Below are 18,694 nucleotides of genomic sequence, written 5' to 3'. Positions count from 1 at the left end.
TTCTGTTGAAAAATAAGCATAGTCTGAAATTAAAAAGCAATATTTACCCTTGTCCAATGCTCTTTCCAATTGCATAACCGTATTCTCCTCTTCTTAGATAACCAACCAGTTTGTCATTCTCTAAAAATCTGGCTCCGAACCCCACAAAGGAACTTGCCTGGAATGAAAACATTAATAATCAGTTTACAAGGTTGAGAACAGGTGTGCATTTAACAAATTCCCTATCAATGGCCCCGTAAAGGTGCAGAATTGATAGCCTTTATTCTTGCTGGGAGGTACTTTTTGCTACATGTGATGTCAGGAACACTTTCAACTCTGTGAAATGATTTTTTCACTCTTGGGTAAGAAGCATAGGAAAAGCCATTATTGTACTTAGTAATACAAGGATTTTTCATGTTTACTTTTGGAGTGAAAGAATATTCAGAATGGGAAAAAGTTAGTGGTAGAGGTTGCCTCCTGTCAAGATCACTTCTGCAGGTATAACGGGCTCTATATCTCATTCATGTCACATAGGAAGAAGGGAACACTAGTCCTTTGTTTGAAGTTTATTTTTGACAATGGAAGGATTGTGAAGGAAACAGGATTTTTCCGGACATTTGCCATCATTCAGTGAAACAAAAAATCAGTAACACTACGTTTTGAGATCTGCAATCCGATCTCTTCTTCAGGTAAATAACTAACCTAATACATAATTACAAACTAGGATAAAATATACAAACATCTGACATGGCTGACTGACTACAGTCACATTGAAGTGTACTCCTCGGAAAAGTGTGTTTTATGTGACCTCACTTTACAGCAGGCTGTTCATATTGCAATAGCTAACTTTTATATGGAACAAGGGAATTGCTACCCTTAAATCAATCACGTTTATTTTAACCAACCAACCTTTTTTACTACAGCACCCAGACATAGCTAGCTAAATAACCAATTGTTTTAAAACTTTTAACTTATAGACAACAGCTGCCATTTAAACAAAGCCAGTGTAAAAAACTGATTTTCAATATGGCAGGAGAAACCAGTTCCCTATTCAATATAGATGACTTGGTTTTTGAAAACTTTAAAGGGTATCCCTACTGGCCAGCAGTGATAAAAGAAATTTATAAAAATTTAAAAAATATCCTAAGTACCATGTCACATTTTTTGGAGATAATACTACTACTAATGCTAAACAGTGATTTATTCATTATTCACAATACAGATCAATTCATAGGATACCTAAACTTGATAATTTTAAAAATAGAAAATTTAATGAAGCCTTATGAGAGGCAGAAGATTTTTCAAATATTCCATCTCTTAACCAATCTCTAAATAATTGTAACTCACCTGTAAGTACAGAAAAACCTTTTGCTGACCAGTTTAGTGAAAACTGATCAAAATCTTGAGCAGTTGGCCGAGAAGATTCAAAAATATAGAAGAAAATTATCTAGAAAGGTCCCTAACCCTTGCCAGCGGAAACCTCTTAACTGAAAATATTCAACTAAAATTAGAATTACAAATCTAAAACAAGATTTTTCCTATTTTAATGCTTCAGTCAAGCCACACTTTCCACAACAGAGGGAGCCTGCCAAATGCTGACTAAAAACAGAACTCAGCCTCCACTTACACACATAACTTAACCAGGAAGCAACACTCACCTGATTTTTTAGACAATCCTCAGGGCATCAAGACCAGACAAAATAACTTTCAAGCCCAGTACTGTCATAAATTCAGCATTAAAAATGAAAGGCAGAGTAAACAATCTTTAACTATCTTACATCAAAATATGGATAGAATGTCAAATAAAATAGACAGACTCAATGTTCTATTAGACGATCTCAAACCACACCTGGTAATACTTACAGAACATGGCTGTAAGAAGGAAATACTCACAAACATCAGGCTCATGGGATACTCTTTGAAGAGTTACTACTGCAGAGAAGCACATCTTAAAGGAGGTGTAGCCATTTACGCTCAAGATTGTCTATTAGAAAAGGTGGAAATAATTAACTTAGACAAGCATTCATCTGAGATGATGTGAGAAGTGGCCGGAGTCAAGATTTATTCGTGGCTGATCAACTATCATTGTCCTAGGTGTCTATAGACCACACGGAAACCTAGAAACAGGGATGGATGTGATCTCGGATGTGCTTGAAGTGACTTCAGCGGTAAACCATCCCACAATTCTCTTGGGAGACTTTTAATATAGACTGCCGTGCGAAAAGAAATGACTACCTTCTGATTGAATAACCTTCTTAAGTCACATAACATACATAGAATAGAAATTACCACCCACTAGAATAACTCCTACTTCACAGTCATCGATTGATGTAGTATGTACAAACATTGATGACAATAACATCAATGTGGAAGTGCTAATCACTGGTATTTCCGACCATGCAGGCCAGTTTTGCTTGATAATAACAGAATCAAGTTCAAGTCTTCCCCAAACTGCTATAAGGAAAAGAAATATGAGCCATAGAAATCTCCTTAACACGTTGAGTGCTGCATGCCAAATCGTAAAACAGTGGTACGGGCCTAAAATTTTTTTTTACATAACATTCTTATATTAACATACATGGACCTCAGAAATGTTGATAGGTCAGCTGAGAAGATTCTATGGTGCTGATAATGACGTCACATTCGGCGTCAGGTAAACCCGTCACCAGGCCCAAAGATGAGACACACATAATTTTTAATAGTTCTAAGTTAAACAAAATGAAGTACACAGATTTTCTTATTGAAGTTAATTTCTTTAACACTTTTAAAAGTTATTTTTCAGGTTCTGGGAACAAAATTAGTCAATTTACAAAAACGTCGGGTATACCTGTCATCAAGCCACTGAACTTAGTTTATAAGCCATACACAAAAAAATAAGACGAAGAACAAACATTTTTAAGTTAGCACTGTAGGATATTTATTGTTAATGTTTTATTTACACCACACATGTGTTGTTTAGAGCTATTTACATCCCCACCTACCCCCATAAAAAGGTCCAAATTTTATTCTTTGTGGTACTTGTCAAAGCACCGCACTACACACAATGCTGGCTCTTCAGGACACTGCGAACAGAAATACATGCTTTCTTTTCTTTTCCCTTCTCTGCTGCACACTCTGCACCTTCTTCCTCTGGATTTTCCACCAGGAGTTTCAGAAATTTTCCAAAATGGCACGTTCAGTCAGTCGCTGTTCTTTTTGCTGGGACATTAGGTATGTCGTCTTTTGGTGGAAGAAGTTGCTCAATGATACTCAACCTAAAGTCGTATAAGGGAATTTTCACTTCAGGATTTGCAAAGCAATAAAGGCGATAGGCATTGGTGACAAAACATCTGCAATACGTGGACAAAAACCTTTTTATACCAGCGCAGGGACTTGTGATCACACGGGGGTAGTAAGATAAAAGTTGGTCATTGCGATCAACACCCTTCATTTTGGCATTATAGTGTATTATCGGAATGGGGTTTTTTTTCATTTGTCCACGCCTGTTACTTGCCTCACCCATGTCGTTTTCAAACTCTGTTTGATATATAATTGACAACTCTATTATCTTTCCACTTGCCTACCATAACCCCCTTTGCATAACGTTCTGCTTTTTCTCCCTTCTTGAGTGTAATAGTTTTCAAGTCTGGTGGTGCTTTTTTTCTGTCTTTTCTGAGAGTTCCAGTGCAATAAGTATCTTTTTGCAGAAGTTCCCAAGCAAGTGTAGGACTGTTATAATAATTATCCATATATAATGAATGCCCCTTGTTCAATTTTCCAGTCCTCAAATATTTTACTACTTTTGAGGTTATGACCTTTCCCTGACAGGATTCCCCTCACTCCCACTGTTAAAACTGTAAAATTAGTAACAAGGCCATCAGGTTCAGTCAAAGCATAAATTTTTATCCCATACTGATGCTTTTTGTTTTTTATGTACTGCCTGAAGCTGCCCCTCCACAATATCATTCCTTCATCTAGAGGGAGATCTTTGCCAGGAGAGTAAACCTGCAACATTTTATTATTAAAATGAGTCAATAAGCAGGTTTACTTTAGACAGCTTGTCAGTGGTTTCCAGAGTATTATTATTGAAATGCAAACACCTCAAAAATCAAAAGAAATCTGTCTTGACTCATTGACTTCCTGAAGACCTTGAAATCAAAAAAATAATTAGTCTTCCAGTAATCTTTAATTCTGTTCAGTCTGACAGTACCCATGTGCAACAATATTCCAATAAAAGTTTTAAATTCATTTACTGTCAGGTCTTTCCAATCATTTATGCGTGACTGAGGTTCCAAATTGGGGCCAAAAAATAGTTCCCTGGCATAGAAGTTGGTAAATTTTATTATATTTTCAATTAGTATAATGTCAAACAAAACCAAAAGCGAATCAACTGGCCTATTATGTGTTGGTTTTTGGCCAAAGAAGTTTGTTTTCCCCTGTAAAAGGGATATTACGAAGATCAGATATAGTAGGTCGGTGTGGTATTCTTCCGCGTTGTCTTCGCTGCTTGAAAGTTCATTTTCACTGTCTTCTGAAATTTGTTACTAGAAGTTTCCGCCATATTCATGAACAAAGTACACAAAATAATAAACAAACTTATCACTAAAACACAGCACAATACAATGTAAACAATAAAGTATTGGTAATACACTGATATCAGAATGGAGGCCTAGACTGGCGCGCACAAAGAACAAAGGAGTAATATCTGAGGGCCTGACAGTGAAAACAACCTCCTCATTCAAGAGCCGAGGTCAGACTGAGCCAGTAAACTGTGGAGGGGACAAGCGTCGGTTAAACCCGCCGCCAGGCTGCGGCAGTAGACAAGCGTGGACGGGTATACCCGACGCGCCGCACCGAATGTGTTAAAATGAAAGAGTTACTAACAAGACGACTGGGCAAAATTGTGCAACACAGTGAATGCAGATGAAGCCTACAATATCTTCCTTTTTTAATCCTTCAGCGAGCACTTGACCAAGCCTGCGCTTTTTCCAAGCTTAAAAAGAGGAAAGACAAAAACAGTCTTTTATAACCCTTCAGTTATTTTGAAAAAGCAAAATTTCCTGACTGCCCAAAGCCTACATCTTACAACTTGTAGGAAGACCATAGACAAAGGTCTTTACTTCTGAAAAAAGAATACACCCTTCATATTAGACAAATAAGGCAACAGAATAACTCTGCAAGAAGCATGGAATCAAACAGTAAACAAAAAGAAATTTGGAATGTAATAAACTCTGAAAGAAAGTCAAATGAAGAGAGTGAACAACTGAATAGAGTAAACATTCAAGGGTGTGAATCAACAAATCCAAAAACAATTGCAGATCATTTAAATACTTTCTTTAATACTGTAGCAGACAAAACACTTAACAAAAATAACCCACAAAAAAGATCAAAACTTTTTCTTCCAGAAGCCCAAGATACTCCAATCCTTGTCTTAGAAACCACCTGCAGCAAGGAGATGTCTGAAATTATTTCAATCGTTGCAACCAAAGACATCAACAGGATATGATGACAATATCTGCCAGACTGGTCAAGCTATGTGCAGAAGAGCTCAGAGACCCCTTGTTTGACATTACTAACAAGTCATTTGCCTCAGGAGTCTTCCCATTGGCACTAAAGGTAGCTAAGGTTCATCCTAAATACAAAAAAGGCCCTACAACTGAACCAGCAAATTATCGACCTATATCCTTACTAAAAACAAACATTCATATACTTTATTTTTAAATCCTGCATCATTATTGGGTAATATTTATTTAATGTTTAAAATTTTACGTTGTCGCATGTTTAGTCTAAGAAAGGGCCATGCGGCCCTAACTTTGCCTGTATAAATAAAGAGTTTTTTTATTTCATCATCATTTATAGACAATATAATGTTCTAATATAGGCCTGTCAGTCTAAAAATTACCTTTGATTGTATTAGTTACACAGGAGACAAATCATTCGTTCAGACGAGGTGTGCTGTGATCTGGAGGTTTAGTTCAGTTAGTTTTGAGAGCAAATGCGAGGGCTGCACCATGACAACCATGTGTGTACATGTTCGGTACCCTGTCATGATGTTTTCAAGCTTTCAGTAAAGATAACTTCCACTGTCAGTAGCGTTGCACTTGAAAAATGGACTATAGTTTACAATTCTAGTGAGGTGACCGGAGCAAAGGCGTCAAGTAACCACTTGTTATCTTGTCATCGGAGGAAGTGAGAGAGCTATATGTTCACTTTACGGCAGCCTTGGCACACCACATAAAGCATCCCAGTGCTCACCTTTGTTTTGCTTCAATTTATTGAATTGGATGGTTTATCTCTTGTGTAGCTAATACAATCAAGAAATTACTCAGTTGATTGCACCTAACTAGCTATAATACTTATTATTATTATGTTTTACCAAAGATAAACTTACTCTTGGATGGTGAAAAATGCATGACGTTTCGTGATACCTCTTTTCATTACTTCTTCAAGTGCATCTTTTCCTAGATAATCTCCCTCTGATCTCATAGTTTGTGTTAATCCTGCTTCCAATGGGTTATCATTGATTTTTATATCAGCATTCCAAAGGTCTGATTCCTGTAAAGTTCAAAGATACATACAAATAATGACATATTTCTTACAGAAGCAGCAAAAATGCTTATTTATAATGCGTGTTGTTACTTTGCCACATGATAAAATGCCATATTATTGTTCAGTTTGTTTACCAATTGTTTTACTCAGCGATATTCAGTTTGCCATGAATACCATTATGAAACTTAAATAGAAGTATAAAATTAAATGTTGAGTGCAAAATTATAAGAAATTCAACAAATTTGTAAAACATTTTTTCTAGGTATGAAACGTTTTCTCATGGGTGGACAGATGGGTAGACAACACAATTTTAAGAAGGCCATATCAGGTCCTTAATAAAAATGACCCGACTTAAATGCCGTTGTAGTGTATAACAAATTTAAAAACTGGTTTTGACTTTGATATAGAAAGCTGATTAAGATATAATTAGTTAACAAATTATTTCAAATGTTTCCTAACAACACAAGAGTATTTAGGGAGGCTGTCCACAATACTGTGCAACTATGGTTTAGTTAAATAGTTGTTAAAAATTTAGCTAGGAAGAATATCTGAACTCAGTGTCCATAAATGTAGAGTGTAGATAAATGTAGACTCTGGATCTAATGGAATGGTTAGAAAAAAAGTTAACTACACAAAGTAGTGTTCTAATATTTTGATACTAATAATTGTTTTAAAATAAAAATCCGTATTTGATAAGGACTATAGATAGAGGTACCTTTCTCCGAACTGAGAGAGTAGAGAGCTCTGTATCCGGCTTGCCTTAGCCCAAATTTGAGCCCCTCCTCCCAGATGGCATTGTACACAGGGATACATGACTGCCAGGGAATGTGTAGCTCCCAACCCAATTCTCCCACAAAACTGGTACGCAGTGCTCGTACAGTGTGCCCAGCCACCTTGATTATACGAGCCGTCCGATATGGGAACACTTCATTACTTAAGTCTGCATCTATTATATTCTGCAATAGTTCTCGACTGAAAATAAGTAATTTGATATTATTATGTTATCAAAAATTATTTTTTAAATTTCTAAATCTTTTGATAATGAAAAAAATATTAGAACAATTTTTACATAGTATCCAAAATCTTTAAAAAAAAGAATACTCAAAATAAGTCATTTGTATATAGACAATAGTGTGAGGTTGTGGCATGTGAGGTTTCAGAGACTGGAGTGGATTTATCACTTAAAATTAGACTGTGAAACACACACACACACACACATACACACACATATATATCTGCTTGGCTATTGTGTGAGAGGATTTATTAGTAGGTTCGATTGGCAATTCAATACACTCACATGAAGCAACACATATTTTTATTTTATTTCAAAATCTAATTTATTTGTAAAAGTTTTAAACATTATTTAAGACCAGAAGTATCCTATTACACATAACAATTTATTATTGATCTTCAACTAATTGTAATAATCGTTTCTAATAACAAGTTAGATTTCATTGATTCTAATCACAAGATTTATATACTTAAATATTATGCTTCAAATTTTTATAGTTCAGATAAATTCCATATACAAACTTAGCATGAAGAAATAGAGCTCTTTAAATATTTAAACAATTACAATGATCAAAACTACGCAAGGAAAGATTTTTCTCTTTAAATATTTAAACAATTACCTACATTTTATCTTTACGTAATTAACTGGAATAAATTTCTTGTAAAATTTTTAGAACAATTTACATTTTTATACATATATTTTCTATAACAAACTATTATTTGATCTATGTAAATGATCTTTAAATCTATTGCTTTTAATTATAAGTACTTTGAAAATTGACTTGAAACATATTAAATATGAGTGATAAAAACTGTGATAATATTTTCTTATAATTAGATACAACATTTCTTAACTTACATATTTACTGGTCTTTAAATACACAAGCCTTTTTTACACCTATAGTATTTTTCCAGCACACGAATACATATACACTCGTGCACACACCCGTTTTTTGCCTACTCAAACGACTTAGTGAGAAACTATCGAGGACTCTGACGGACTGACCTTTCATCTCCACCCCAGGGTTTTGTCTTTGGAGCATCCCCCTCCGTTTCCTGAACCACGCCTATTGCAAATCTCCGCTGGTGATTGGTGAGTTCCAATATTTTGGAATCAGCATGTTTGGTGGGAACTGTTAAAATGATGATTACTTCCTGTTGTCTAGTAGCTGCATGGGAGCGGAAGTCGGTATCCCCTCACCGGATACCACCGTGTGACCAGACAGTCGGTAAGCTTCGTAATATGGTTTGTATTACTATACTTCCTTTCCTACATTGAGAAGGTGGTTTCTCTTTAGTCATGAATTTTGGTTTTCTAATAATTTCATATCCTTGACAATAGACAAAAATTCTACATTAATATATTCATTGATAACAGTATCAGCATCCCAGTTCTAAGCAGTAGTAAGCAATACAAGTGTGTTTTAACAAAAATACAATGTTTTGTAATCATACAAAAGATTACATTGCAGAATTCAATGCGCTTTGAAAAAATTCTTCTATGGAGTAGAAGGGGCGGTCAGCAAGCCATTTGTGTAGTGCTGGTTTGAGTTCCTTCTCTCCTTTCTCTCTCAGCTCTGATGGCAGGTGGTTGTGAAGCTTCCTCCCAATGTATGCAGGCTTCTTTTCGAACTGTGACAGTCGATGTGCTGGAAGGTCTTACTTTGGTCGAGAGTTTTTATTGTCGGAAATTGACTGGTTTTCCCAGACTGATTTTGGTCAGGTGTGGTGTATGCTGGGATGGGCTGATAAAACTTGTGGTAATAATCCCGGTCCGGTAAATCATCATCATGTTAATGACACAAATACAAAACGGTTCATTTTGACTGAGCTAAGGTATGGATGGCTATATGAGAAGCCTTCATATCTTAAGATACCTCGTATGAATGAAAAAGTTCATTGAGAAAAGTTATGGTCAGCAGGAGAAAAAATCAACATCTGCAACTTATTTTGTCTCACTACTCCATAACTATGTCTTGCATATGCCTTAAGAGGGCACAGTACCCCTTGAGTTTAGTCCCACACGATTTTTATAACCAATGTTCTTTTTAATTGTATGCACAAGATTTTTATATCATTGTACTCACTTATTCATTATCTAGTGAATACAGTAATTACATTTCCAAAAACAGTGCACAAAAATTTTGTTACAAGCAATGTTATAATTATTTTTTTGTTTATACGTAAATTGAAAACACACATTTTGTTCACTTGATTCCCTTACACAAACATATGCTCCAAAATACTATTTGTTTTGGCAAATTATCTCTTTTGTGTAGATTAAGAGAACTTTTAAAAAATGTATTCAATTGTCATGGATCGAGCAGTGCCAGGTAGTCCCAAGTTGAAACTACTTGGGAAGCTCACCAGATTATTTCTTGCCGCAAAATTTCAAGCCTCTTTATATAATCTTGTTTAAAATACATTGCATGAACTATGTTTCATATTATATACTGATAATAATCGTAAAACACAAGGCTTTTAGTAACTGAATGTTTATAATTATATCAAAGCATGAAAAACCACCAAGTGAAAAGTTTTGGAAGAGCGGAAAAATCTAAAAGAAATTTATTTTGTACACATCTGCTTTGAAAACAAGGGGAGCAAAGGAGTTACCATGAATGTGACATGCAAGAGGTGGTGAACTGAGTTCTCGCCCCCTTACTTGAGCGACAGGTTATCTATGCTACGACAGCAGTAGTGTAGCAATCAAGGGTCTTTGACCACCAGAAGTTCACTTTGATAAGATAACTACGGAGTATGTTTACATGTTGTAATTTGAACATTCACTGTTTTTATATTTAGACATATAAGTAAAAAACAAACACGACACAAATTAAATGGACAAGAAAACAATATCTTGTTGAATAGAATGTGGCTGAACGGATGTGGAATGATGCAAGCAGAAAAATTGAATAAGTAGAAACTATTATAATGACCCTGATTAAAAAAAATTGTAGTTAAAAAACTCAAAAGTTGTGTTACAGTAAAAAATTGTAAAATTATTGATACATAATATTTTTTCATGAATTAGTAGAGCCATCAAACCACCTGAGAGGTTACCGTGTTTTTTGTAAACTTATTCTGAAAAAAAGCAATAGTACTTGTCTCAAACCATGATATATTTTTAGATAAGAAATGTGCTATTTAGATAAAAAATAGATAAACATTGGACTTGAAAGCGTCTGGTTAGAATGGCTGAGGTTAGAATTATGAATTCAGGAAGCCGTACTACTACCCGCATAGTTGGCAAAATGGCTATTTAGGAGATCAAAATATAATGGTGCTTAGAAGCAAGCGCTTCATCACTTAAATGATGAATATTTATTTACTTGAACACATGTAATATTTCAATACTTTGAATTCAAATAAAACAAAAAATAGGTTGGTTGTATTGTATTGAAATGGTACGCACAAAAGGTTACAAAATAAGTAATGTTAACTTAACACAAATGGGTTGATTTTTATATCATTTGGTTGGAAGTAAAATTGAAAAGTCTGTAGAAGTTAATTTATCAAACTTTCGATTCAAATTTCTGTACAGTTGTTTAGGTAGATGTTTTATCATTTTTGTTGGTTTTTTATAAAATTATTTGTACTTAATTGTAAACCTTTTTATTGGAACTGTCAGCAAATAGTTTTGTCATTTTGATTGCCTGTTAATTTCAAAAAGGTTCCATACTTCCAGCTATAATTTACATGAGATTTGTATCTTTGATTCATTATTGTAATCTACTTGAATATTATACATCAGAATAAAGGTACGTAATTAATTTAATATTCCTTTTGGAAGTTCCTCACATATTATGTTAGTTAAAAATACAAGAATGTGTATAAAACAGTTCTTATAAATTAGTATAATTGTATAATAAATAGCAATAGTTATAAAAAAATACACAGTGTAGGGAAATGATCTTAGATATCTGGAGTTTCTCCTTTTAGATAAGATCTTGAAGAGGACATTCTTGAGTCTGGCCATGTTTTCTGTTTGACCAAGGGGCAAGAGAGTGTTGGTTTATTGCACTCTCATCAAATTTGGGACAAGGGGACATTGACAGGTGCAATATGAATGAGAAAACCTTCTGTATCCAGTTCTAATACAATATACTGTCTTATTTGTCTCCTAGATGTAGTTCCAATATTAGCTGAAATCTCCGTCCTCCTGAATGTGCTACCCTTAAACATGGTTATGATGTTGAAATATGACAAGAAAGGGGAAAAGTTACCAATTATTGTTTTAGTTCTCTGTCTTGTTGTTTTTCTGTTGAAATCCCTACTGTACCTATTTGGGGCAAATCACAGACAACCTAAGATCAAAAAGAATAATTTCAGTGAAGTTTTTTTTTTTTGCAAAATGTAGTACATTGGAAAACTCACAATACACCATTTAAATTACGATTTTCAGTAAAATCAGTACGGTTCCTTAACTGAATCTTGGGATATTTACAGCTACACATCAATGTCTCTTTATATACAAGCTGAAAGCTTACATTTTTTAATGATCTTGGTTTTATATAAAACCTGCTTGTCCATTTAATATATGAACGGTTTGTTTATGCTATAAATGTTAATATTCAATTATGTTTTCATACAAGTTGTGTTAGTTTTATCATGAAATTTAGTTAACATATCTATATTTTAACTATAAAAATAGTACATACTATACATTTGTTACTTATACTTAAACTATTATGGATAAAAATGTTGTAGTTGCAATAAAACCTATTGTACATGTATTTTTGCATAGATTTGAATAGGATCTAATGCATATAAAATAATAAATCTACCAATAACAGGTAATTTAATGGTAAATTACCTCTTTGGGCCTTGGACTGCCAATAAACCTATGTCCTCAGAGAGGTTGGTCAACGCCACTTTGAACCCTTTCTGTTGGATTGCTGTGTTCAGATGTGCCCCATGACTGGGAGGCAGATGCTCCTGCAGCCACGATATAAAATCCTCGACCCTTGTAACAAAGATACAGTAAGTTTCCAAACACGGAAGTGATCTTAGTTAAGAATTTCTAAGATCAACACATCATGTTTACTACTAGTATTTTACTGATTTATAAATCAGTTTCCTTAGTTCAAGAATTAAAATATTTTTCCGTTCATATGTATTAAGTTGTAATAGAACTGAATTCTCTGTTTTCTTGTGAACAAGTTTAAGGAAGAAGATTAGGAGGAATAACATATTCAAGTTATTTGTGTTTCGTTCACAGATAAAAAGAAAAACTTCAGGCTTACAATTAATAGTCTGTTTTATCTATTAATAAATCATTACCTAAATTAACATCACATTTTATACTCCTATCCAGTTGTTTTATTTTAAAATAGGTTTGCATTGTATCTATTAGTATGTCATTAAGCTGTTAATAGTTCAAGATTCTTTAACTGACTGGGTAGTTTATAATGTTATTATTTAATTTGCTTACATCGTCTTACTATTAAGTTAGGTCAGTTTAGATTTATTATAATATTTTACTTGGCAATAATATGCAATATTTTTATAATGTCAATACTGTATAGTTCTTATGTACACCAATAAAAACAAAAATTATTAATAATAAGATTTCGTTTAGAATCGTATGCAGAGACTGTTTACATAATACATAAATTGGTACAAGATTTATAATTATATTAGGATGTGAATATAATTTATTAGGATAAGAGCAAACGATATGAAGATCAGCAAAAGGTACTGAAATATTTTCCACCCAAAACGTAAAATATTTTGAGACATGCTGTTTACATTTGAACTTTATCTGGAAGAGTAAGATAATATTCGCTGCCACATGTCACAAATGATGAGATCATAGTAATGTAATAACTTTATAAAACAAATGACAAACTTGTGACAAAACATTAGATTGTTTTATAATATTTATAAATTATAATATTATAGGGTAAGTAATCCAATATAGTACTTTAATTTATTTGTTTTGTATTAAGTACCTTAAATATAGGATCAGAGAGAGTGCCACAACCTGTACCAATAGGGATGACCAAGCAGTCACCCTCTATTCCTCCTTGTTTGTTGAGGATGCAGGAATACACAATATTTCCCAGAGGTCCATTAGTGTCTGCTGTGAACAGCCAGTCTGCAGCCTCCTGAGCATCTGGTCCCGTCAGGTAGAGTTTACTGAAGTATGACATATCAAAAACTACAACGTGCTCCCTGCAGGATAAACATTCTGCTCCTATCACGTGGTGGTGCTTAGAAAATTTGAATGTGAGATCGCCCTTCAAAAGGTCAACGTATCGCCTATCTTTGTTCTTAGGTGTTCCATAGGCTCCGTACCAATCGTATGGGGGGTACTGGAGCATGTCCTTGTGGAGTAAACCAGCCAGGCCGTTCATAAGCTTGCATCTCTTCATAAAATGCGCCTGCTACCAAAAGTTCCTGAAACATTTATATTGACGATATTAAACAAATTAAATGTTCCTGTGATTCTAAATATTTAACTACTCTAAATATCAGTACAGGTATTCAATTTCAAAAATCAATCTTTCAATTGATGTTAGAACTGGATTTAATTGTATGTATAAATTGTTTCTGTAGGACTGTATATGGTTCTATCATTGAAATATTTTTGAAAAATAATGTTGGCTTGCCACAATTAATATTTTTTTTAATACACTTCATTTCAAAAGAAGGACTCAAATGGCACGAATACTGTCATCTATATGGCTTGTCCTTGGGCGTCGATCATGATTTTTGTTTTTACCCATTCCTGTCCATCCTTAAATTCTTTGCCCGAATAACACACAATTCTGACACAGTGTATTGTCCTCAAACTGTGCCTGTAAACTAGTTAAAATTTCAGACAGTTTTAATTCATTCATTGGTTAAAAAGCATCATGACAATTGGTTGTGCAACAGACGGATGGACTTCTTGCTTGGTCATGGCTGTACTGACGGCAATGCTGAGCTTGAACACTGACCAGAAAGGTTTCTCTACTACTCTTAAACCAAAATCTACTCCACACAACATTATCTAATTAGGATCTGCATTCTAAGAAAAAAGGCAAAACTATTGTTTATATTTGATTTACACTTGTAAGTAAAATATTAAGAAACTCACCGTGTTTAAGAGAGGGAATAAATGACAACAATTTTGATGTTTCCTCTAGGTTACTGATATAGGAGTGTTGATATCATCTATTGGATTAGCATCTCTGCTAAACACTGAGAAAAGGCACACAGACATTCAATCCTCACATTAGGATGATAGAGGATTAGTTGCATTGCCTTTTTAACAGATGTTACAGAAGTGAACATACATGTGTATCTTTAGCACATCATTGTATACCAGCTACCAGCAAAATCTGACCACTGATCAGTCATAAAGTTCAATCTTTATACTCATTGCCAACTGACTTAAGCAACACTTGTCACTCACTGTCCAGGCAAACGCTCATTACTGACATGTATGTCAAAGATAAAGTGTGAGTTATGATATTATACAACTAAGGTATGTTGAAACTAAAGTATAGATATAAGACAAGGACCATACCAATCCTGATTGATACATAGTTGGAAGTTAAAAATATTGTAATAAACTAGTTAAAATGTAGATAAAAGTAAGCAGACTTAAACTGAATGATTTGGTAACTACAAAATTGGTCCTGACAAAAATTTATTGCAGCGTAACGGTGAAACGTAAATAAAAAATGTTAATTAAAACATTTTATTACAAATTATTGATGTTTTATTCATTTTTCACATTTAAAATTTGTATTACACAAAACATTTTGTATATAATAGTAATATTTTATTACATGAAACCAGGCACTGTGAATGACTTACATGAGTACATATACAGGCACATAAAATCAGTTAGATACATTAAATCAGAAAAATAACCAGACCTGAAAACTTTGTGAAAAAATGGTAGCTGTAAAATATTATTCAAATAATCATTAATAAACTGAACATTGTATAATATAATGTTGTAAAAATTTATTTGAGTGACAGCAAATTTATCTATACACGTTTTGTATATCAAACTATTGATAAAAGTCGTCAGACTCTTTTTAACTAAAACAAGATTTAATCATAACATCAACAAATATTCAACATAATAGTTGACTTTAAATAACAAATCAAGGCTAAATCTTAACGTCAACTCTTTGTATAAAAAACTAATAGAGCCCTAATAACAGGATTTATATTAAAAATGTAGCTTGTTCCTTTCTACGTCTCTATATACAAAACTGTTTACTAACTTCCATAATATATCAATAACAACAAGAGAAATAACAGGTTTTTGCCACTTTTCAACCAAAACTGCCACTTTGCACATTCATAACTTGGAAACTTGATGATTCAATAATGATTAAATCTTTATACATGATAATGTGACAGAGATTATAATTGAGTACTCTGTAACGTTTGATTTTAAATCAGTATGAGTACATTTTGCACTCAGTTACTGAAAGTAAGATCTGACCTCACTTTCGTAGTTGCTTCATAAGGGTGAAATAATTAGCGTTTTGAACTAAATTGAATTATATGTGCAGTGTTGTGTATTTCGTAAATTAAAATAGTTATAAAGGTTGAATTTATGTATTAGATTATAATTAATTTCAAAGTTCCAAAATACATGTTATTTTTATTAAAAAAATAAACTAATAGGGGATTGATTTCTGGAATTAAATGCTCTTGGAGGGACTGGACCCGTTCGTCTCTCCCCTGCTGGTTGCCTATATAGAAATGATGGTTCATGAAAAATTGTCTATTGGTCAGTATGTTCTTCATTTATCATGCTGATAGATAATTAATACACTGACAGAAGCGAAGTTTCTCCCATTGTCTTCACTATTACATATATTATAAAACGCATGACCAAATATACACTTGGTAACAACACAAGAAAGGAATGCAGTCATTCTGAACCTTTTACTCTTTTTCAAGTTCTTTAAAATTATATCACAGAATGGCATGGCTTATCAAACTGAAGACTTAATAATTCTGACAGAATGCCAAATGAGTTCTCCTTTCTATTTAGAACCTTACTCTAGAGATGAAATCATACATGGCATTTAGAGTTGAAAAGGACTCTATGTTAATAGTACATCGCATTGAAAGCCAGCATTATTCACAATACTGATTTAATAATCTATTTATGTTGGAATATGAAATATCCTGAAATTAAGTTTGCTTACCTCATGAAATGGATCCTTTTTGAGATTTCGGGCAGCAAGAGGTTGATCGTGTGGGTAAACAATGCTGTACTTCTTGGTATAACATTCATGGCTGCCGTTGTTTAGCCCACACTGGACTTGACATTTGCTCTTTTGTGAATCGTCTGTAAAAGTATATGGGGGAGAAGTTTTAAAGCTAAGTTATAAATATAATTAATTTAAAACCCATAATTGTTTCACTAACCTTGAATAAACTTGGATTTTAATGTCTCAATGCTAATGAATTGTAAAAAATATGATTATGAGGTTAATTACTAATGGTTTGTATTTTTTATTCAATACAGAGTTTGTATTATCTTAGTCAATAAAAATGTTAAACCATTAATAAGCATTGAGCTTACAAACAATTAATGACATTTTTACTACTAAGACACTACAACCTTTCTATAGTGAAACAGTTGTGGATTTCAGATGTATTCCTATTTATAATGCAGTTTTTAACTTTGACACATGTAAAAGTGGAGCCTCAGATGTGTAGCCGGCAACATTCCCTTTTAATATTTGGGAGAGCAATAAGTTGATCACATGCGTTTCATGACATATTTTTTGGTGAAGACACAGTGGTGATCTCTATAAACGAAATTATGAAGCAGACTCATGGACAAAGGTGAACTTTATTAACATAGTAAATCGTATGGAATGGATTTGTCGTTGTTCATCACGTCTTCACTATCAAGAGTTCTGAGAAATTAAGGCAATTGCCAATTGTTTAACTGTTATAAAATTGCCCCTAGTAAGTGTGAATGTTGAGAAGTATATTGTTGATACTCTACTTAATGTCGCATTAAATCTTTTTTGCTGCCCCATAGGCCTACAAATAAATTACCTTATATTTGTATTTTATTGTACAAAGGGTAAACCAACTATTTGCTCCATTATCACTTTTATTTTCTGAGTCTGGAAGGAGATATTTCAGTTAGACCATTAAAAGTAGATCAAAATTCATTTAATTAATAAAAATTAGAGTTGTGTAGGAAGCAAATTAATTAATCAACTTATTATAAAACGGAAGAAGAATTATAGTCTATATGTGCTTGACTGTAGGAAGGCATATATCACTATTATATTATTAATTTAATTAGACAGTCAGATCATAACAAAACTGTGGTTTCATCTAATGCAGTGGTCAACACAGTAAAAGTTAAAATTTGATGTAAAAACTTAAAATATTATGGCTATTTTAGTTTTGGTTGAGGATTAGTTTACTCTTTAGCGGATGTCCTCTAATTCATATTATATTTTTACTTTTTCACATGGGAGCATTTAGCTTATAAACTGTTATTGTGATACGTAACATTTAAACTGCTGTAAATATATGTGACACGTTACATATAAATCACAAAGATAACATGAGTTACACTTGTAAAATACAATTTAAAAAATACAAAATAACAATGTTTTTGTCAGATCTACAGTTTATTATAATGTACAACAACTACAAACAATTACTTTGAGTTACTGCTTTTTATATAAAAATGAAAGAAGTAATAATCATATTGTGGGGCATAGGCGTATCTAGGATGACCTGAAGGGTGGGGGATACCACTAGAAATTTTCCATACCTTCTAGACAAGCTGAGGTACAGGAGCCCCCCCCACACCCGGAGTATATTAAATGGTAATAATATTAAAAATTGTAAGTTTGAGAGCCGTCTGAGAGCACTATTATTATTCTTATTTTATGCTCTACATGAACAGCTATAACATAAGCAAAAAATTACCCTTTTTGTGAACTCCCTGGTAAATAAAAGAATTTCAAGAAGATGTCACTGTATTAATGAGAATAACAATGGCTTGTGAAAATGGCTATATCTTAAAAACTAAGACATATTCTCCACAATTTACTTAGAATTTATATGTTTTAATATGGGCTTCCAAGATATATATCTTTTACATACATATTACATATATTTTTACTTGAAAATATGGAGATGTATTTGTATAACTTAAATGATATTAAAATGATATCAT

The 18,694-nt window shown here is 33.2% G+C and overlaps 1 protein-coding gene across 1 annotated transcript; it reads right to left on the bottom strand.

Annotated features, from left to right (window-relative positions):
- Positions 1-7,222: 7,222 nt before the first annotated feature.
- LOC124374627 (sarcosine dehydrogenase, mitochondrial-like) lies at positions 7,223-16,860 on the bottom strand (the record flags this gene model as incomplete). The annotated part of the gene is given in 6 exon segments (XM_046832806.1): positions 7,223-7,479; positions 12,335-12,435; positions 12,437-12,484; positions 13,473-13,832; positions 13,834-13,920; positions 16,686-16,860. Coding segments are annotated over 6 exon segments (1,028 nt in total), but the record flags the coding sequence as incomplete, so codon positions are not given.
- Positions 16,861-18,694: the final 1,834 nt, after the last annotated feature.

The sequence above is a fragment of the Homalodisca vitripennis genome, unplaced genomic scaffold (genome assembly GCF_021130785.1).
Source record: "Homalodisca vitripennis isolate AUS2020 unplaced genomic scaffold, UT_GWSS_2.1 ScUCBcl_9400;HRSCAF=17879, whole genome shotgun sequence".
NCBI classification, from domain to species: domain Eukaryota; kingdom Metazoa; phylum Arthropoda; class Insecta; order Hemiptera; family Cicadellidae; genus Homalodisca; species Homalodisca vitripennis.
The sequence above is the reverse complement of the archived record's forward strand: the minus strand, read 5'-3'. Positions and strand labels throughout refer to the sequence as shown.